Source organism: Cervus elaphus, chromosome 16 (genome assembly GCF_910594005.1).
Source record: "Cervus elaphus chromosome 16, mCerEla1.1, whole genome shotgun sequence".
NCBI lineage: Eukaryota > Metazoa > Chordata > Mammalia > Artiodactyla > Cervidae > Cervus > Cervus elaphus.
In genome coordinates, this window is record NC_057830.1 from 35,899,295 (window position 1) to 35,921,829 (window position 22,535).

Sequence of the window (22,535 nt, forward strand, 5' to 3'; positions counted from 1 at the left end):
TGCTTCCAAGCTGTGTAGCGCTTTCTAGTGCGGGCAGAAGTGTGCGGGCTCTCCCCGCCCCTGCGGCCCCGAGACGCACATCCCTCAGGCCTGACTCCCTTGTCTCCCTGACCACCAGGCTCCGTGCACCGTGCACGGTTAGGGTGTGGAGCCAGAGCTGCTTCCTGTGGCTCCACCCGCTCTCAGGACAGGACCCCTTGCTCTTGGCTCTCTGGCAAGTGAGAACCTGAGAAGTGAAGCCTCCTTTCCCCTCCAGGCCAGGTCATGACCCCTGGGAACCTGCATGGCCTTCTCCCCTCCGCCCCCTCAAAGCTTCCTGCCCAGCAGAGACTCTACTTTAGCCCTGTGGTGGTTGATGGTCATAATACATGATGGTCTTTTGGACTGAGCCTCTTTCACGGTCTCAAAGTTTGAGTTTTGACCCTGACAGCCCCCAGTGAGGCAGTGGGTACCCCCCCCGCACACCGTTCCTGCTGAGGGAAGACTCCCAGAGGGGAGCAGCTTGCTGGGGGTCCCCCGATGGCCGGGCAGCAGAGCCAGGACAGAAATGACCTGCAGCCCCTGGAATGCCTCACCTTGCCACGTGTCTGTTCCTCACTGAGGAGCAGCTCCGTTTCCATTTGGCAGTCTCCCCTGTGAGTCCCACTGGGTCCCGAGAAGAGGACAGTGGCTTGGGAGTCGCAGCCTCAGAACCCCCGGGAGGCTGGCCCAGTTGTCATGGTTACGGGTAAAACCTGGCCTGAACGGAGGCCCCAGCTCCCATCAGAAGAGTCTCTGTGAGCTTTTGAGTTTTTTCCCTCTTCCTTCTCATCTGTGCACAGTCGTGAGGTGCTTCTAAGCTGCTTGTCTGAGACCAGGAGTGGGCAGGTTTGGAGACAGCACCCTCAGTGAGTGAGAGCCTCTGTTCCCCTCCTTGGCTGCTCACCTCTGTTCCTGGGCCAGACGGCTGGTTCCTAAATGAGGCCAAGACAGTTAGAGTGAAGCAGGCTCGTGCATCTGCCCGGCTGCGGAGGACAGCTGCCTGGGCCTGAGGCCGCCCCCCCCGCCGCCCCCCGCCCCGGGTTGGTTTCCATCTTGATTGTGTCTGTTTGCCACCCGCCTCCCGGCCTTGTTTCCTGCCTTAGCTGTCAGCACCCAGATTGAGGTATGCACGAGTAGGGCTGGGGAGGGGTGGGACCGGCCCCATTCTGCAGCAGCCCCTTTCTCTGGGCCCTGGGACCTCTTGTGGGACGGCTGTAGATATCTGCATCCCACCGCTGCTCACCTGCTGCCCCAGTGACTGGTCGTTTCCTTTGCTGTGTGTTTCCCCTTGCTCTGTCTGTGGCTGGCTCCAGCCTCCAGGGATCATGTTGAAGCAGCACTTCCAAGCACTTGCCTGAGCTGGTGAATTGCCTCCCTGGGCATTGTGCTGGGAAATGTCATTCCCCCATGACTTTGTGATGGGGACTGACCACTTACTAGGAATGTGCCTCTGCCTTGGAACCAGGGTGGCCACAGCCCAGACCCTTGCCTCTCTTCCTTACGTCTCTCCCTTGCAGCCATCCTTGTCTCTTTTTTCTTTTTTTCCTTCTAGTGGGGGCCTTTTGCTTTTCCTTGTTAATCCTGTTTGTAGCAAAGCAAGCTGAAGGAGGACCTCCTCTCTGTGATCTGCTTCTTGCTCTCCACCCACTCCTCTTCTGTGCCCTTCACCTCCTAGAGAGAGAGAGAGGAATGCCGACCTTACTGCCGCTGCGACTGCTGCCGCCGCTGACGCCACCCTGGTAATGTCCACGTGCCCCCAAATCCAGTCCAGAGCCCAGGCCCTGCTGCACAGGGGGAAGCTGTGTAAATGGTCCCGAGCATGTGCCATCCTGGGCCCTGGGGTTTCCCAGGCAGGGCCATGGCCCCTGTGGGCTCACTCAGAAATGCTGAGGTTGGTGGGAGCCTGCCTATCGTGCAAAGGTCAAAGAGACTTTGCATTAAAATCAAGCCGGACTTGAGCTCATATTGTATGTGTGTATACTTTTGTACCTTGCTTTTTTTCCTTAAATTCTGTATCATCAACATCTGCCCATGTTATTTCATAGTCTTCATAATCATCACTTTCCATGCCTTCATAATAGTTGAGCGTGTAGTTCTACCATAATTAGTGTAGACATTCCTCTGTTAGAAGGCATTTAGGTAATTTTCACTTTCTCAGTAGTATAAATAAGACTGTAATGAACATCTTCCAGTTTGTGGCTTATTCTGTGCTTGCTTCTTCCATATGTAGATTCATTTCCCTAGGTTAGATTTTCAGATACAAGACTGGGTTCAGAAATGGTGTAAACATTTCTATGGTTTGTAATGTAAGTGGCCAAATTGCTTTCTTGAAAATGAAGCCTTTATCTTCTGAGTGTTTTTCTGCAGAAAATCTCATCTCAGTGCCTTAGGCCCCGGGAGAGAGGCAGGCATCCTGCTGTAGAACTGAAGTTTTAAACTTATTTTCTGTGTTTACGTTGCCCAGAGTCCTTGCTTGGCTGTTCTATCAGCTGTGTTCTCTCTGAAGGCACCTTGTGGCTCTGACCTGTGTTCTGCTCCATCAGGGGCCAAGGATATGCCCTCTCTTGTGAGTAATTACTGTGGCAAACAAGAGGACTGCCCCCTCAGCTCCAGGACCCTGGAGGGCACGTTTCCTTCACTCACTGGGAGAAGAGCTTAAGTCTCTGATCCAGGTTTTATTGAGGGCCTTGTCCAAACTCAGGGCTCCTGTATTATTAAGGTTCAAAGCCAGAGACCCAACTGCTGTGAAATAATGGATCAGTGGATATTAGCCCGCCACAGACTCAGCATTTGTGTAATCCCAGCAATTCTCTGGAGATCCCCTTGCAGCCAGCCTGTCTACCCTCCCGAGGCTTGCCTGTCAGTCCTGCTGCAGGGCTGCCTGGCCAGAGCTTCCTCTGCTTGTCTGCCAGGCATTTGTCCTGGGTCTTTCCTCTTGGAGTCTGAGGGGGCACAGAGAAGCATGCAAAAGGGTATTTCTGCAGAGATTTCCACTGCCTGCAGACCTGCCTCTGGATCTGTGGGCTCAAGCGCCTGGCTATTGTGGAGGGGAGGAGTGGTGTGATGGGCAGGGGGTGTGTATAGGAGCAAAATTGTCTCTCCCATCCCATAGAAATTCTGATTCTTTGAGACTCTGGGCTTAGGGTTGGTGTTTCCAACCTCTTTGCTGCTGTGTCTTTTGGTGGCGGAGGGGCCAGGGAGTCAGCCCCCGCGCCATCACGGTCAGGGGATGTGTGTGCTGGTGGACTCATGAGGGCCTGACATCCAAGGTTTGGTGGGTCTTCCAGAAACTGTGAGAACTTGGGCAAGTTGGCGCTGTGGCTTTCGATGTTTGGTCATCTCTCTCCTGTTAGCATCAGGGAAAGGCTGCACTTGCCTTAACCGCAGGATTTGCCTGGTGATTAGACCAGATTCTGGTGCCTCTCCTGGAAACCCCACGAAGGCTGCTCGCAGGTGCAGTGCACAGGCCCGGGAGCAAGTGAGGCATGAAATGGGGAAGTGGAGTCCCCGCCTCGGCCCTTCCGGAGAGGCGTTCTCTGCTTGCCCCCTGTCAATGCCTAATCTCCAGTAATCGTGCCGTGGCTTCTAGACTGGTCTTGCTGCCCTTAGTTGGCAAGTAGGGCACAAATTCCTCCTTGACTTGCAAAACATAATTCTCATTTAAAACCTCAAGAGCTTCCCATGGCCTAAATAAAAAAGATAAAGTCTTGATTATTTTAGCTAAGTTCCCAGCCTCCCTCTCCTGCCACATGTTTTGGTCCACATCCACCTTCTTGTCTTAGTCTGGCTTCCCCAATCTGTATTTCTGTAGTTCCTTGAACGCTATCTTTTCCTCACAGACTTTACAAATGCTGCTCGCTCGTCTCAGAATATTCTTCTCATGCCTCCCAACTAAACTTGGCTAGCTTCCTCGAGGCCCTCTCTTAATTTTCTACGATTGGGTTCGTGTTTCCACCTCTACTTCTCTGTACGTGCTGGGCTGAGGAGCTCCTTTCTCCTCCTTCCCTCTTAGCTGTCCACGCTGAAGAGCTCATCACCCCGTAAAAATACAATTGCCTGTTTAACTTGGAACTCCTCAAAAGCAGGGCTTGTGTCTTTTCTTTTTCTGTATTCCTATTGCTAAGCAAAAAGTAGATACCCAATAAATGACCAGAATGAAAAAGAGGGAGAAACAGCCCTCTGGTCCTTTCTCCTCTGTGGAGCAGACTTTTCTCTCTCTCTCTTTTTTTTTTTTTTTGATAATTTAATTGAGATATAATTACATATCATACAATATACTTATTTAAAGTATATAATTCAGTAACTTTGAGTATATTCAGAATTGAGCATCTATCACCATGATCAATTTTAGAACATCTTTATTAAGCCAAAAAAATTCCCCTACACTACTTAGCTATCAATTAATTCCTCCATTCTCTCCCGCCCTAGTAGCTACAATTCTACATTCTGTCTCTATGGATTTGCCTGTTCTGGACATTTCATATAAGTGCAATCTTATCTGTGATCCTTTGTGACTGACCTCTTTCACTTAGCATGATGTTTTCAAGGTTCATCCAATTTACAGCATGTAGCAGTACTTCATTATTTTTATTGCAGAATAATGTTGAATTGTATGGTTTTACCACATTTTATTTGTCCATTTATCAGTTAATGGCCATTTGGGTTGTTTCCACTTTTTAGCTATCTTGGACAGTGCTGCTGTGAACTTTGTTTGAAAGTTTCTGTGTGGACATGTTTTCATTTCTCTTGAGTATATACCTGGGAGTAGAGTTGCTGGATCACGTGGTGACTCTTTTGTTTATTCATGTGAGGAACTCCAGACTGTCTTCCAAGATGGCAGCACCATTTTGTATTCCCACCAGCAGTGTATGAGGATTCTGTTTTGAGTGGACATATTACTTGCTCTTATGTTTAGTGTAAATGAGGGCTCTCGAAAAAGGTTTTAATGCCCTGGAGAGCCATCTGACACTTCTTGAGACATTTGTCCCTGCCACCCAGATCTGCCTGAAGGGCACTGGGTTTGCTGCGTGAAGTGTCTGAAGAGTGTAGACTCTGCCAGGCCTCCCACCTCACGTGTCCTCACTCTTCCCCAGGCCAGCATGCTGACCAGCCCAGACTCCTGTCCTCTCTGGACTGATGGATGTTGGCTTCTCTTGATTGATAACACCCACTTGCCAGTCACCCCACACATGGGGGAAGGGGTAGAACAGGTCTGCTCCTTGGGTTTCTCCTCCAGAGTGCCATTGGTCCTGGGGTTGGCACCAGCGGTGCCCGTTCATGGTTCCATATTTCTAGTTCCTGCGAGAGGAAAATGCTTAGGGTAGTCTCAGTCAGGTATCCGCTTAGATCAAACAGTCATGGCCAACAGGCCAGGTCCTGTGGTTCAGACAAGGCCACCAACAGCCTGCGCCTGTCACTGGGGAGCGGACCAAGAGAAGGGAAATTGGGCAGCGACTCTTGGGGGTCTGCTCCACAACTGGGAAAAGGCTTTGTTGGAACATTGCCTGTTCACTTGGAAACATGTTCAGTGGGGCTGAATTTTATCTCACAATGTTCAGAGAAAGCTAACTCTTTGAGAATCCTATGGGGCTGGAGGAGAAAGACGGAAGCCTCCAGGTGCAGGCCTCTCCTGTTACCAGGAGGTCGAAGGGTGTGGGAGGGAGGAAGCAAATCAAATTTGGGGATGAAGGTTGTTAACAAGATTGTTGAGATTAAATGACTCACCATGCTTGTAAAATACTTCCCTGTTCTGGGGTGTATCGGATCCCCCAGAGAATATTAGCAATGTGTTATTGTAATAATAGTAACGACGACAACTTCATAAGCAGTTCCTAAACTTTGGCCATTTTTTTTTCTTGATCTCGTGACTTACACAGAATTAGCTGAAGGCAGAATTCTAAATGGTTCTTAACTGGCGTGTGTGCCTGTGTGTGTGCTCACTTGTGTCCAACTCTCCGCGACCCCTTGGTGCCGCTCTTTTAACCGACAGAGCAGCCCAAGTAGACCCTGAGTACCACGGGGCGCCGCCTTCTCCCCTCACCACGCGTGGTTAGAATGCTTTGTCATGGGCTGAGGAAAGGAGGCCTCACGTGAAATGTTTCATTTACTCTTCTGGGCTGCTCTTTCTGACTTCCTGGTACTTGTCTTCTCAAGCGGTCTGTTGCCCCAAGTCCCCCTCCTGACACTGGGGGCTGTGGAACCATCTGGGCACTCTTTGCTCACTTAGGCAGCCTGGTGGAGAGCCAGTGTCCGGGCCCTGTCTTAGAGTCCTGGAGAAAAGCTGTTCAGCACCCCACCTTGGAGACCATACAGATACTGCAGGCCCTCGTGGGGCACATTTTCCCCCAGAGTAGAGGGCCCTGATCTTGTTGATCTCGAGAAAGACTAGGAAGTGAGGATTCTAGAGGGTTGGGCTCCAGTGCCTACTGTGTCATTTACGTGGCCTTAGTTTCTTCATGGCAGTGGTGGGAGAACTCCAGCCAGGATGAGAGTACAGGTATTGAAGTGCTTGTGAATTAAGTGTAAGCGTGACTGTGTCGATGATGTTAACTGTCCTTACTAACCTCGGGTCTTGGTAACTAGTCAGAGCAGAGACCCATGAGAGGCCCCTTAGGTTGGAGTCTCCCCAAAGGGTTGCCATCTGCCATTGTATGTTGAAGCCCATCCATTTGTCTACTTATCCATCCATCCATCCATCAATCCATCCATCCAGTGGTTATTTACTGAGCTCTTATTATATGCCAGGCAGTGTTCCAGGCCTGTTTCCAGTGCGTGAAGAAAAAGCAAAAAAAAAAATTCCAGCCTTCATTGAGCTTATGTTCAAATGGGAGGGGACTGAAAATACACAAGAGAAGTAAATAAAATAGGAAGTACCTTTGCACCAACACACAATTCTTGTGGACCCCGTGGTTGGCATCCTGAAGCGGGTGTCCTCCTCTCTCATACATACTATATCTACTGTGCCCTGTAGCGCACTGGTCCCCACCCTACACTGTGAGCACTGGCAGGGCAGAGACTGACTTGAGTTTGCCTTATTTCCTGGTGTCTGGTTTAGTGACAAATACCTGGACACAATGTGATGATCAAACCATAGTCAACCACACAAAAGCAGGTAGAAGTGAAAAAGCCCTGTTGTCACCAGTTTCCTGATATCCTTCCTGCAATTAGCCTATATGTACTATAAGAATAAATAACACATCTGTTTAAACACCTTTCACCTAACAATACTATCTCGATGATCGTTTCCTTTTAGAGCTTCCTTATTTTTTTTTTTTTAAACAGCTCTATTCCATTATATGGATGCATCATGGTTTGTTTAAGCCATTTCCTGGTCATGCTTACATCATTGTTTGCAGCCATTTGCGTTGGTGAACATGTGGTAAACAGAGTGAATACGTTGTTCGTTCACCTGTCATTTGCATACTTGCAGGTCCTACAGGATAACTCCTAGAAGTGGGATTGCTGGTTCAGGGAATGCTATTCAGGATTGAGTTGTAAAGTGAGGGTAGAAAATGAGGCCCAGGAATGGTCTAAGGGCCACGTGGAGCAGACAGGTCGCCAGTCCCCATGAGTGTTTGGCTGAAAGGCCTCATGGCATCTAATGGCACTTTTTTTGTTTCTGCACCAGGCTGGAGAGTCCATGTTCAACCGTGCGAAGCTCCTCAACGTTGGCTTTAAAGAGGCCTTGAAGGACTATGACTACAACTGCTTTGTGTTTAGTGATGTGGACCTCATCCCAATGAATGACCATAACACCTACAGGTGCTTTTCACAGCCACGGCACATTTCTGTAGCAATGGATAAGTTTGGATTTAGGTAAGAGATGTTTACCAGAATCTGCAGAAAACATATTTGTGTCTTCCGTGACAACCAGGGAATGCAGTTCCTCCAGCCCAGGAATAGTGCCTCTTAGGCTCTGGAGGAGAATGCCTTTTGAGAGAACTGGGTGCTTTTGAAGCACATGTGTGTGGGTGCTGTGTTAAGGCTCTTCAGAGCACATGTGTGCTGAGTGCTGTGTAAGTCACTTCAGTTGTGTCTGACTCCTTGCACCCCTATGGACCGTAGCCCACCAGGCCTCTCTGTCCGTGGGATTCTCCAGGCAAGAATCCTGGAGTGGCTTGTTATGCCCTCCTCCAGGGGATCTTCCTGGCCCAGCGATCGAACCTGTGTTTCTTCCGTCTCCTACACTGGTAGGAGTTCTTGACCACTGGAGCCACCTGGGAAATCCTTTGAAGCTCATCAGTTCAGTTCAGTTGCTCAGTCGTGTCCGACTCTTCGCCACCCCATGGACCACAGCACACCAGGCCTCCCTGTCCACCACCAACTCCTGGAGTTTACTCAAACTCAAATTGAGTTGGTGATTCCATCCAACCATCTCATCCTCTGTCATCCCCTTCTCCTTCTGCCCTCAATCTTTCCCAGCAAAAGAGTCTTTTCAAATGAATCATCTCTTCACATCAGGTGGCCAAAGTACTGGAGTTTCAGCTTCAATGTCAGTCCTTCCAATGAACACCCAGGACTGATCTCCTTTAGGATGGACTGGTTGGATCTCCTTGCAGTCCAAGGGACTCTCAAGAGTCTTTTCCAACACCACAGTTCAAGAGCATCAATTCTTCAGCACTCAGCTTTTATAGTCCAGCTCTTCCATACATGACTATTGGAAAAACCATAACCTTGACGAGACGGACCTTTGTTGGCAAAGTACTGTCTCTGCTTTTTAATATGCTGTCTAGGTTGGTCATAACTTTCCTTCCAAGGAGTAAGCGTCTTTTAATTTGATGGCTGCAGTCACCACCTGCAGTGATTTTGGAGCCCCAAAAAATAAAGTCTGCCACTATTGGGGCTTCCCTGGTGGCTCAGAGGTTAAAAATAAAGTCTGCCACTATTTCCCTGTCTATATGCCATGAAGTGATGGGACCGGATGCCATGATCTTAGTTTTCTGAATGTTGAGTTTTAAGCCAACTTTTTAGGTCTCCTCTTTCACATTCATCAAGAGGCTCTTTAGTTCTTCTTCACTTTCTGCCATAAGGGTGGTGTCATCTGCATGTCTGAGGTTATTGATATTTCTCCCAGCAATCTTGATTCTAGCTTGTGCTTCATCCAGCCCAGTGTTTCTCATATGTACTCTGCATATAAGTTAAATAAGCAGGGTACAATATATAGCCTTGATGTACTCCTTTTCCTATTTGGAATCAGTCTGTTGTTCCATGTCCAGTTCTAACTGTTGCTTCCTGACCTGCATACAGGTTTCTCAAGAGGCAGGTCAGGTAGTCTGGTATTCCCATCTCAGAATTTTCCACAGTTTGTTGTGATCCACACAGTCAAAGGCTTTGGCATAGTCAATAAAGAAGAAATAGATGTTTTTCTGGAACTCTCTTGCTTTTTCGATGATCCAGCGGATGTTGGCAACTTGATTTCTGGTTCCTTTGCCTTTTCTAAAACCAACTTGAACATCTGGAAGTTCACGGTTCATGTATTGCAAGCCTGGCTTGGAGAATTTTGAGCATTACTTTGCTAGCGTGTGAGATGAGTGCAATTGTGCAGTAGTTTGAACATTCTTTGGCATTGCCTTTTTTTGGGATTGGAATGAAAACTGACCTTTTCCAGTCCTGTGGCCACTGCCGAGTTTTCCAAATTTGCTGGCCTGTTGAGTGCAGCACATTCACAGCATCATCTTTTAGGATTTGAAATAGCTCAACTGGAATTCCATCACCTCCACTAGCTTTGTTTGTAGTGATGCTTCCTAAGGCCCACTTGACTTCCAGGATGTCTGGCTCTAGGTGAGTGATCACACCATCATGATTATCTGGGTCATGAAGATCTTTTTTGTATAGTTCTGTGTGTTTTTGCCACCTCTTCTTAGTATCTTCTGCTTCTGTTAGGTCCATACTATTTCTGTCCTTTATTGAGCTCATCTTTGTATGAACTGTTCCCTTGGTATCTCTCATTTTCTTGAAGAGATCTCTAGTCTTTCCCATTCTATTGTTTTCCTCTGTTTCTTTGCACTGATCACTGAGGAAGGCTTTCTTATCTCTCCTTGCTGTTCTTTGGAACTCTGCATCCAAATGGAGAATTAGTCTAGTCAGTTATTATTTAAGGAGGGAAGTGGAGTCCAGAAGCACCTATACCTCTGCACCTCCAGGTAAGAAGTGTTCATATTTGGGATGGCACTTGTCTTCAGTCTCCAGACGGTGGTTGTCTTACTTGACTTTCTTCTCCTCTTCCCCTCACAATTTGAGAAGCAAATTGGAGTCATCTTCCCTCAGTAATTTCTTGGAGTTGGGTAATTCAGCAGATCTTCCTTGGCACTTTAAGAAAGAACACGGTTCTGTTTCCCTGCAAAGCATAGGCTTCTGCTTAAAAACTGGGGCTCAGACTTTCCCACCAAAATGCCCCTTTGCGAGGAAGCCAGCTGATGCCTGTCCCCAGGAACAGCAGTGTAATGAAAGCCCATTGTCACAGGTGGAAAATAGCCTTGTGCTCCATTTTTTTAATCTTAAAAAGTAAATTTGCATTTCATTCCATAATTTGTCCACATTTGTATCAACATAAACTTAAGGCACCTGTCAGTTGGGTAACCTGACCTCTTCCTCTGTGTTCTAACTCAACAGACTCATTTTATTTATTTTTTAAAGTTTATTTATTTAATTTTTTGGCCATGCTGGGGCTTTGTTACTGCACATGGGCTTTCTCTAGTTGCAGGAAGCAGGGGCTACTCGTTGTGGTGCACAGGCTTCTCATTGCAGCGGCTTCCCTCGTTGCGGAGCACAGGCTCTAGGCAGACCTGAGGGCTTCCGTAGCTGTGGCTCATGGGCTTAGTTGCTCCGCAGCACATGGGATCTTCCCGGACCAGGGAGCAAACCAGTGTCCCTTGCTTTGCAAGGCAGATCCTTAATCACTGGACCACCAGGGAAGCCCCAGACTCATCTTGCTTGCATCATTTCTTCCTGTCCTCCCTTGCTGGGGGCATGAGGGCTGTGAGATGAATGGAGGATGTTCTGAAGTCCTTCCCCAAGATGAAAGCATTCAGTTTTGAGGAGGACGCGGTCGCCAATGCAGCGGAGCTCAGTGCCGCCCGCTCTTATTCCTGACTCACTGCTGTTCGCTCTCGCTGAGGAACAAGTCGGTCAGGAAGCTGCGCCGCAGCCATGGCCTTTAAAGACACCGGCAAGACTCCCGTGGAGCCAGAGGTGGCCATTCACCAGATTAGGATCACCCTCACCAGCCCCAACGTGAAGTCTCTGGAGAAGGTGTGTGCTGACCTCATCAGAGGCGAGAAGGAAAAGAATCTCAAAGTGAAAGGACCAGTTCAGATGCCTACCAAGACTCAGAATAACTACAAGGAAAACTCCTTGTGGTGAAGGTTCTGACACTTGGGATCGATTCCAAATGAGGATCCACAAGCAACTCATTGACCTGCACAGCCCTTCTGAAATTGTCAAGCAGATCACTTCCGTCAGTATCGAGCCAGGAGTCGAGGTGGAAGTCACCATTGCCGATGCCTAAATCAGCCTTTTTAATAAATCTATGATCAGTTGTTAAAAAAAAAAAAAAAGATTAAAGCATTCAGACCTTAAACATCCTGTCTTAAAGGAGGAAGCTTTGACTGTCTGTAAACAGAACTTTGTACCCTCCTATCTTCCCCCTCTCCCTCCCTGTTTGTGTATCTTCTCCTCTTTGAGACACACCGGTTCCTCTGAACTCTGTCCTTGAAGCGTGGTGGCGCTTACCTAATTCTTTACCACAGCATCATGTATATTTCACCCAGAACTAGTTAGGCTTGGGAGACCAGGCAGGAAGGTAAGAGAAGCCAGCAGAGACAGCAAAACCAAATCTGGTCAGAATAGCGTGTACTTCCCCTGTGCAGTGGCTGAGGGTCCACTTCTGTAAAAACACTGATTATGAAAAAACCTTAATGGCCTGGTCACCTCTGGTTTTCAAACCCTCACATTATAAGTGCAGACTGTAGTGTGCAGATAACCAAAGGGGGGTGACTTGATGCTTAAACGATGATACCTAATTACAAGTGAATCTTTGATTCATTAAAGCAGGCCCCCAGGGATCTTTGCTTGTGTATGCTTGCAGTCAGAATTCTGGAACATATTTGAAAATAATAACTGCATCTTTTTTTTTCATACATTTTGTATGGTTTGGCTGACTTCCCCCTCAAAGTCTGAGTTAGAGTTTTCCTTAATTTGTGTGATGGGTTTTGGTCTCTTTGCATTCCAGTAAAAGCCCAAGTGTGGTTTGGAGCTACACACAGGGTTGTCACAAAATCACAGCCTTTATAAAGTCCACAGGAAAGCCTTTGCTTGCCCTTTGGGCACATCCAGATTCTTAATATTTCTCGTCAGTTCTTCCTCTGTGTCCCTCAGGAGTCCACGATTCATAACCACTGAAATATTGAAATGCAGAATGGTTTGGAAGGATGAAAGCCCAGATGCCCTGCTGCTTGAAAATGGGTCAAAATAGATTCATCATCATACATTTTGCCACGTCAGGATGTGGTAGAATTTTCCAAGAAAATTTTTATTTTAGCAAATTTTCAGAAATGCTGTCTTGACTGTTGGGGTCAGTGTTCAAGCCAGTATACCTTTGGAAGAATGAAAGCAAGACTGTAGATGGAAAAAAAAAAAAAAAAGACTATAGATGGGCCAGGGGTGGGAAGGGGTGCATGACAGGGTGGGCACAGGAGATTCTAAAGCAGTCTCAGTTTCTGGGACCTTCTGGAGAAGGATTTCTGACCCATGGAAAGCAGGTTCTCAAGCAATGCAGAACTGGACTTCTGTTTTTGTCACTAACTGATTGTCTAGATAACCACAGTGTTCTTAGAAAGAGCAAGATTCTACTTTTTGATATCTGTGTCTTCTCTGAAATAATCTGAGTCTGATACAAAAACAAAACAAAGGAAACCCTTATAAATCCCTAATTTAAAAGTTCCAGGGAATAAAAATAACTTTAGAAGTGTTTATATATTTTTAAAAAATAATTTTATAAGACCCTGATGCTGGGAAAGATTGAAGGCAGGAGCAGAAGGGGCGACAGAGGATAAAATGGTTGGATGGCATCACTGACTTGATGGATATGAGTTTGAGCAAGCTCCAAGAGTTGGTGATAGACAGGGAAGCCTGGCGTGCTGCAGTCCATGGGGTCGCAGAGAGTCGGAGACGGCTGAGTGACTGAGCTGATTCATCTTTGGCAGTGCTGGGTCTTTGTTGCTACACGTGGGCTTTTCTCTAGTGGCGGCGAGTGGGGCTAACTCTTCGCCGCAGTGCATGGGCTTCTCGTTGTGGTGGTTTCTCTTGTTGCAGAGCGTGGGCTCTAGGCACACGGGCTCCAGTAGTTGCGGTTCTTGGGCTTGAGAGCACAGGCTTAATAGTATTATGGCACAGGACCTAGTTGTTCCAAGGCATGTGAGATCTTCCTGGACCAGAGATTGAACCCATGTCTCCTGCATTGGATTCTTTACCTCTGAGCCACCAGGGAAGCCCAGAAGTATTTATATTTTGAGTGAGCTTTATTAAAGAATAAATACTAACTACTGGTCCTCTATGTGTGCATGTGTGTGTGTTTTTTTTCCCCCAGCCTACCTTATGTGCAGTATTTTGGAGGTGTCTCTGCTCTAAGTAAACAACAGTTTCTCAGCATCAATGGATTTCCTAATAACTACTGGGGCTGGGGAGGTGAAGATGATGACATTTATAACAGGTAAGTGTCACAATTTAGATCTCGTGCTTCCGTCTCTCCCTTCACTTCTGGTTTTTCTATCCATGCTTGGTTATTTTGCAAGGATTGACCCTAAGGAGAGATGCAGTCCCCACCCAGCCTGAATTCTTAGGTGAGCCCTGCTGTAGATGCTCCAGGTGATAGAGAGCGTCTTAAGAGACAGACCATGAGAACCCTTAATGAAACTGGAAAGCATCTGAAAGTAAGCATGTGTGTAACTCTGATGTGCACTTGAAAGTTTTAATCTACCTGAATTAGAAACAAAAACAAAAAAAAAAACACAACCTGTACTCACTGCTGTATTTAAAGCGGATAACCACTAAGGTCCTTACTATACAGCACATGGACCTCTGCTCAATGTTATGTGGCAGCCTGGATGGGAGGGGAGTTTGGGGAAGGATGGATACATGTATATGTATGGCTGAGTCCCTTCCTTGTTCACCTGAAACCATCGCAACGTTTTTAATCGGCTATACACCAATAAAAAAAAAAAGTTTTAAAAAATTAAAAAGTATTTTTAGGAAAACTAGCTTCTGTGATTTTTGCCTTAGCCTTCTGGAAAATGTAAAATGAGAAGCATGTGAAGGGGTGACTCACTAGATGGCCACGCACACCCTGGGGCTCTTCATGAGTTGGTAAAACTTTATTATGTGAGTTGTCATTGCAAATGGTAAAAGAAAAACCCATCTGTCAGTGGCATTTGAGAGCACATTCTGCTTGGTCTTTCCTGGCAGTGGAATCTCCACCCCTGCTGGATGTAGGCAAAAAGCACCTTCTCCCTCTGGGAGCCCACCTGAACTTGCCACTGAGTTTGAAACCAGACTACACCCCGGTGCCTTCCTGAACTGGAGTACGTTAATTTGATCATTAACAGAAGATGTCTTTCAGAGCAGCATCCAAGTCACTTAAGATTAGCTTTGCAGCATAGACCCAAGTCTTTAACACAGTCCTTGAAGAAAAGTTAAATTTTAGAGATTGATTACCAATATGCAGAGCACTGGGCCAGGCAGGACCAGTGGGGAGGAAGACACTGAAGCCCTGAAAGGGAGTCCAGACAAAAACAGGCTTGCTTTCACAGCCCTGCACCCAGGCAGCTGGGCCCGTGTGACGGTGTACAGGACTGAGGTGCTGCACAGACCTGAGTGATTAGAAGAGTCTCCAGGAGGGAGCCCCGAGGACAGGGTCCTGGGGGTGGGGGAACAGAACATCAGTGGCTGTGGAGGAGCTTTCTGTCCTTTCTTTAAAAAAAAGTTTTTTAAAATTTTAAATTGAGTTTTATTTGATGTACATATGTTTCAGATGTACAACAGAGTAATTCACAATTTTTAAAGGTTATATTGCATGTATAGTCATTATAAAACTTTGGCTATAGTCCCGATGCTGTACACTATATCCTTGTGGCTTATTTATCGTATGGGAAGTGGACATGTTAGTCACTCAGCCGTGTCCGACTCTTTGTGACCCCATGGACTGTAGCCCTCCAGGCTCCTCTGTCCATGGAATTCTTCAGACAAGAATACTGGAGTGGGTAGCCGTTCACTTTTTCAGGGGATCTTCCCAACCCAGGGATCAAACCTAGGTCTCCTGCATTGCAGGCAGGTTCTTTACCATTGAGCCACCAGGGAAGCCATATTTATCTTATACGTAGTGGTTTTTACCTCTTAAATCCTTATGCCTATCTTGCTTCTCCTCCTGGAGCAGCTTTCCTGAAAGGTAAAGAACCTAACTTTTATTCTGTACCAACTTGCTTTTGCTAGGCCCTAGCTCAGCACTGAGGGAGGCCAGGCTGGGAACCTTTAAGTCACCTAGGACCAGCCATTTCTGCCTCTCGGCTTAGTGTTGTAGTCCTGCTGTCAAGACTTTGGTTGGTATTCCTCATCCCTTTCTCCTCCAGAACCCACACAGAATCTTCCACTGTGATCTGGCTGCCTCTAGTCTTGTTCCCAGCTTTCCACTATTATACTGCCTAACAGAGAGACTTCCCATTGGCCAACTCTGTGTACAATGTTGGGAAACCCAGCATATAGTGAGCTCTCCATATCTGCAGATTCCACATCCCCACAGATTCAACGCACCTTCAATCGAAAATATTCAAGGGGAAAAAAAATTCCAGAAAGCAAAACTTGAATTCGCTGTGGATCTGAGACTATTTCCATGACATTTACATTGTATTTATAACTCTCGATATATCATTCACACTGTATTAGGTATTATAAGTTATCTAGAGGTGATTTAAAGTATATGGGAGGATGAGGACGTGCATAGGTTATATGGAAATGCTACACATTTTACATAAGGGACTTGAGCAACCACAGGGAAGGAGGTTGTCCAGGAACCGATCCCCTGGGGATATTGAGCGATGACTGTGTTATATCCCTTTCAGACATTGGCCCTGTTCTGGGAGATGCTCTTGAGAAGGCCTCCATGATACAGTCTGTGCCCTTCTTTGCCGCTTCACCTCTGGCCACTTCCTACCCCAAACTTTGACGCTCCCAGAGGGCACTGCACTTGCTCTCACCTCCCTGTCTTTGCCTGTGCTGTCCTGACTGCCCAAACTGCTCTGGCAAACACCCAGTCATCTTCAGGGCTTGGCTCTGCCCAGTCTCAATCGGGTGGAGTTGGTTGCTTCTCCCTCGGTGCCAGGCATCCCCACGCCCACCTCCTCCCCTTCGTCCTGGCACCTATGGCCCTACATCCTAAGCATCCACATCATAAATTCCACGAGGGCAGACACCCCCAGTGCCTGGCACAGGATGGTCCCCCCACAAGGTCTAGAACCGGGGGTAAAAGGTTATGAGGAAGGGGTGTGAGTTTTAACTGCTACCTGTACACTGGGCTGGGGTGTGGGTTGGTGAGACCAGCTGGCAGGATAGGATGGTGGGCGGGACAAAAGTCTTGCAGCTGGAGCTGCGGGGCCTGGGTCTGTGGCAGCTCTGTGATGACCACTGTCCCTTTGCTCCTGACAGATTAGCTTTTAGAGGCATGTCTGTGTCTCGCCCAAATGCTGTGGTCGGGAAGTGTCGGATGATCCGCCACTCGAGAGACAAGAAGAATGAGCCTAATCCTCAGAGGTGTGTTCTCTTTTATTCTCGCCCCTGTGTGTGTTCCCTTCCTCCGCCTTCAGGTGGGGCTGGCTGCAGGAATGGGGCTCTGGGGTGGGCTCCGTGCCTTGGGGGAAAATGGGCTCCATCCACAGGGCAGGGCTGGAGTAGGAGAGGGGAGGTGGTGGTGGTTTAGCCGCTCAGTCGTGTCCGACTCTGCGACCCCAGGGACTGTAGCCCACCAGGCTCCTCTGTCCGTGGGATCTCCCAGGCAAGAATACTGGAGTGGGCTGCCACTTCCTTCTCCAGAGGATCTTCCCAACCCTGGGATTGAACCTGCATCTCCTACATTGGCAGGTAGATTCCTTACTGATGAGCCACCGGAGAAGCCTAGTAGGAGGGGAAAAGGGCCATTAAAGTACAAATGTTTAAAGTTTTGAGTTTTGTTTTTGCTTTCTTTTTTTTTTAAAGATTTTTGTTTTGGCTTCAAACCCTTTGTTTGTTCCTTGTAGGTTTGACCGAATTGCACATACAAAGGAGACAATGCTCTCTGATGGTCTGAACTCACTCACCTACACGGTGTTAGAGGTCGAGAGGTACCCGTTGTATACCAAAATCACAGTGGACATCGGGACACCGAGCTAGCATTTTGGTGCACTGATCAGAGACTGAAAATGGCCAGGGACCTCTGCTGTGTCTCTGCCCGTGTGCTGGGCTGGTCCCTCTCATTCTCCCCATCAGTGACAGGCCCTCTCTGCTCATCATTCAGACGCCTTTCCGGACGACCAGGACGAGCGGGATATATTGCCCCAACTTGGCTCAGCATGTGACTTCTCAGCCCCATGAGGTGTATGTAAGCATAGAAACCATCAGCCTCTGGGGGCCCTCGGCATGTTCACAGTGTCACCCCAAAGAATCAGAGCTGTGCGCAGCTCCGAATCTGATGACTGTGGGACTCATCCCCAGAAAAAAAAAAAAAAACACCTAATTTGTTGTGATATAGGTAAGAATTTTGCTTTAAATTGTGGTATTATTACTTTGTGAAAAATTGGAGAGTGCTGCTGAAATCAGATCAGTGTGGTGTTTTTCAATTATCATGTTTTAACAGAAAAACACCTATTCTTATGTTAACCACCCCCACCCTCGACCCTCTCTCCATGTATGCAACTATTACAATCACTGTGTATGTGTGTCTTTTCTTAGCAAAGGAATTTTAAGACTTGAGGCTTGAATCCCAAGGCCACTTTAGCCACCAGAGCAAAAGCCTTGGGCGTTCTCACATTGGTGGCCTTTCTCCAGATGCCTGATTTCTGAATGTAAATCCTTTTTTTTAAAATAGCATTTGTAGTATCTTGAAGAAAGAACAAATCAGATCCTCCTTATGGTCTAGCTTGATTTTGTGTTGATCCAGAATGGCATAGTGTTTAGTCATGGCAATTTATTTTTCTGAGCATGCTATATAAACTTGAATTTCCTATGTATTTTTATTGTGGTGTTTTACATGTGGGGATGGGGATTGAGCATTTTTTAGGGGAAAAAATAACGTATGCTGTAGTGGCCCCACACGGGCCTCGGACGGAGCTGGCAGGCCAGGTTTTCTGAAGAGCCTAGACATCTCTGGGTCCTTCGGTGAGAACTAAGGCGCCCCATGAGCACTGTCAAGCTGGACTCTATGGGGGAGGCAGACATCAAGGCTTGCCTGGCAGAGTTCGCCACCTCGCCACCTCCCTGCCCTCCCCAGGTGGGCAGGGCCAGGGAACAACCCCCACCTCCTCAGACTGATCCCAGCACCTCCCTTGGGCCCCAGGCTGTGAAACTGGGAATGACAGCCACCAGATTGTTTACTGGCCCTCCATCTGCCCCTGGGGGCTGCCTTCCAGGCTCCATTGGCCGAGCTGCCTGGCCCACCTTGCAGGACCGGTTCTCTGTCCTCCTCATCCTCCTGCCTCCCTTGTGCTGCCTTTCTCTTCCCTCCCTGCCCCTTTGTTCCACCGCCTCTTGCCTGTTTCCTAAAACTGGCCTGTGGCGCTCAGGGTCAAACGGACTATCCATTCTCCAGCATGAATGTGCCTTTTAATTAGAGAGCAGTTCAGCTGAACTCACCCATACTCCTCCCACGGCCGCTCTGGTGCCGAAAGCTTCCCATCCCCGCTCAGGTTTTAGCAGGTGCTCCTAGTCCAGGGAGGCCGACTCACAGCGGATGTCTTCCCCAAACCCACCTCTGCTGCTGGAGGTTTCAGCCTGCCTGGGGTGAGATGTACAAGGCAGTCCCTGCCGCTGGCACGAGTGCTGCGTCCAGGCTGGGCTGAGGGCTTAAAATTCAGCTTTCTAATCCCAGGGTTAACCTTTCAGCTGGGGGCAGCCTAGAAACCAGCCCGCAGTGTGAAGGCTGAACTGGTGCCTGGCCCCAGTCATACCTGTGCCTTGATCACTTTGAGCATCTCATGCTATTATCTGGTTCTTTTTCCAGAAACCTTTGTGTTGGTTACAAATTATTTTCCACTGTAGCTGGGCTATGCAAAGAGTATTCTGTCTGTCAGTTCCCTACTCCTTAATAGCAATGTTGTTAAAGCCAGGAATAGCCCTGACAGGAAGCTTTGGGAAGCGCAAAGAATGAAGACCTCGCTTTCTGTCCCCAGATCCTGACTTTTCCAAAGTGCCTTAAAAGAAAGGAGACAAGTATCCTGGGTGGTAACCTTTTTGTTACTTTACTTCTAAAAACGAAATTCTGACTTTTTTTTTTTTTCTTTTTTGTTTTCCTATTACATTTTCTTTCATGTTCCATTGTAATCGTCAAGTCTGTGGTTCATTCTCAGGACCACCAGAAACGCTGCTTCACCACCCACTCCCCGTTTGCTCATCTTCCGGTGCGCTCGTGGGGTCCGCCTGGGCTGAGGGTTAAGCCTAGCCCTGGCCTGGTTCATCAGATGCTGCAGTGCTTACTTCCTCCCTGGGGAGTTGAGTACTGAGGGTTCGGGAGCATTTCCTTCTCCTGGAAGTTGTCACCGTGACATTGTCAGGTGCCCTTCTCTCTTTCTGTCCGTTCTGTTGCTGGTGAACCTCTAAGGTGGCCTTTGGGAAAGGTCAGAGGGCAGAGGTGGCGCAAGAGGGAAACGGAAATGCTGGTGCTGCCCCTCAGGGCCTCTGCTGACCAGTGGTGGGGGTGCGGGCTGGAGGGAGGGGTGCCTCACAACGGCTGGGAGGGGAGCCTTCCTGCCCTAGAGACCTGTGTGCTGTGTATTTTGATCTCCCATGTACACAAATGTATGTATTTACCATTGTAAGTGGGTGAATGTTTGACCTTGGTGTTCAAAACAGAACTGTATTTTTGCCTTTAAAATCCAGTAATATAACGTGAATAAATGACCCTATCTTTGTAACGGCAGGTGGTCTCTCTTCTGATATAAGGGGTTAGTGACGGGGGCTGCCTGCTGGGAGGGTCTGAGGAAAGCAGGGCTCCACCTGCTCTGCCTGCCTCACTGTTGGGGGGGGGCGGGGCTGGGGGCTTGGGTGAGGGGAGGAGATGTTATCTCACCTGCCTGGGATCACACGCACCTTACCGGAATCAGCCATTTCCCCAGCTGAGTCTCATATGGATATCTGTAAAATGGGAATAGTAACACACACAGACTTTTTGAGGCTTAAAAGAGATGTGTCTGAAATACAGCGACTGGCACCTCACAGGTACTTACCACCCTTCAGAGAAGAAGTTTCCCCAGCGGTTCTCTGGCTCTGTTCTGTTTTCCACACAAGCCCGCATGTTCTCAGAGCTGTTTATGCAAGGTGTTCACAGCGTAGCTTAGATCAACAAGCTTTCTTCTCAGCCCCAGGAAGTTTAACCTGGTGCTACAAAAGGTCTCAGCTGCGCCCCGAGGACTTGAGACAGTAAGTACCTTGGGGACCTCCTCCAAGGCCCCAGGTCAGGCACTGCACCCTCTGACATGTGGCTTTGATTGAATTGGCTTCTGGAAGAAATGGGCCAGAGGAAACCAGTGTGCGGGAGAGGTCACCCCCACGCTGTCCAGGCTGAGGGGGCCACAGGCCCTGCTGGATGGAGCTGTGATGGTGGGACCGGCTGGGAAACAAAGCTGGAAGGACAGCCCCCTGAAGCCCCACCAGGGCCATCTGGCCATCTCCACCCATCCCTGTGACTGCTGGAAGGAGCCCTAGTAGCCCCAGCCTTGAGCAGTGGCTAGCACTCAGCTCTGTCTTTCTGACCAGACTCCTCTGGACAGAGTGCTGCCTTACAGGGCTTTTCAAGCTATAAGGTCTGGGTTAAGTGGGGTACCCTCCCCTCTCCCAAAATGCATGGACACCACCAAGTACTTAGGAGAGGCCAGAATGCCTGTCTTCAGATCCTGTTGCTGCTTCTTCCCAGTTTCACGACCTTGAGTGAGTGACGCCTCTCTGTGCCTCAGTTTGTTCATCTGTGTAATGGGATAACAGTACTTCTTTCATAGGATTGCCAGGAAGATCAAATGAATTAATTTTACAATGCACTCAGACCATATCTACCTCATAATAAGCATGCACATTACAAACATTTGTTAAACTTTAAAAGTACAGGTACACATGCGTACCAGCATGTACATAGACTGATGTGTACACGGTACCCACATATACACATGCACACACCAGGTGTGCTGGGCGTATTTTTTCCTCTTCTAGGGCGCATGTCTGGGACTTAACTGTGCGGCAGGTGGCTGAATGGATCTCACGGTAAGTGACCACGCCTCTTCTGGAGACACCTGAGACCTCAGCAATGCTATTTCCCCCTGCCTTCCTGCCTGCCCTGAGGGAAGGTGTTAGGAATGGTGGCCTTGGCAAGGGAGGGGGGCTCAAATCCTGTATTGGTGGGCTGCAAGGCTCCAGGAAGATGGGAGGAAGAGAGTCAGGGCCAGGCTCCTGGGGTAGCCACTTCCTGGAGAAGTGCCCTTAGTCTTCCACTTCACCTGGGCCCCAAACCAAGTCTGAGCCAGGGCAGAGCCCAGTAGCCATGGGTGTGGATTTGGTGGGTACCAGTCTTGCCCCCCATAGAGTACCTCTTTTCCATGAGAGAATGTGACCTGGATGCCTAATCACTGACCCACAGTTGTCCTTTGGAGGCAGGGCTCTGGTGCCCAAATGGCCGGGGTGCCCATGGAGGTGTTTGAGTGAAACCTCCCCGGCAGGAGTGTTTGCTGCTGGTGATAGAGGGAAGCTGTGTATGGGGAGGATTGGGGGGAGGTGGAGGAAATGAGAAGATGACCAAGTGCTAGGTGTTGCCAAGTCCCCACCACTCTCCTGAGCTTGCCTCCTGTTTATTCCTGGAGCTGGGAGTTTGGACATTCCTAGGGGCTGATTTCTTCTTAGAACTGGAACTTCTTACCCCATCAGAAAGGAAATGAGGTTTGCTAGCTGAGCCGGCTGTGCCAGATGAGCCTCATTTCCTCCCCTGGCACGGGCCCCAGGCAGAGAACGCGGCCGCTGCCTTCATTTGGGCTCCAGGACCTGTCCCCAGGCTGGGCAGCTGGGGATCCAGCAGGGTGTGAATGTCAGGTGAAGTGATAGGGTCAATGGACCAGAAAGCAGAGGACTGTGACATTCCCAAGATACTGGCACTTGAGCAAGTTATGTGCCAGGACACCAGGCGGGGGCCAGGAGGAGGGCTGGAGGAAGCCATACAAAGAGTGGTCACTGTGTCTGGCCCTCTGCTTTCCCACTCGATGGCTCACTCAGTTCAAGTCCGTTCCCCTCCCTGAGCCTCG

At 48.6% G+C, this 22,535-nt stretch overlaps 1 protein-coding gene and 1 pseudogene across 1 annotated transcript in view; both read left to right on the forward strand.

The window, feature by feature from the left end:
• B4GALT1 (beta-1,4-galactosyltransferase 1) overlaps window positions 1–20,168 on the forward strand; it is a 53,633-nt gene extending 33,465 nt beyond the window's left edge. Inside the window, exons 3-6 of the mRNA XM_043927334.1 lie at window positions 7,649–7,836; window positions 13,607–13,729; window positions 16,714–16,818; window positions 17,301–20,168. Coding sequence (XP_043783269.1) covers window positions 7,649–7,836; window positions 13,607–13,729; window positions 16,714–16,818; window positions 17,301–17,433 — 549 coding nt within the window. The 3' untranslated portion in view covers window positions 17,434–20,168. The remainder of the gene's footprint in view (window positions 1–7,648; window positions 7,837–13,606; window positions 13,730–16,713; window positions 16,819–17,300) is intronic.
• Window positions 1,159–13,072, forward strand: LOC122709951 (annotated as a pseudogene).
• Window positions 20,169–22,535: the final 2,367 nt, after the last annotated feature.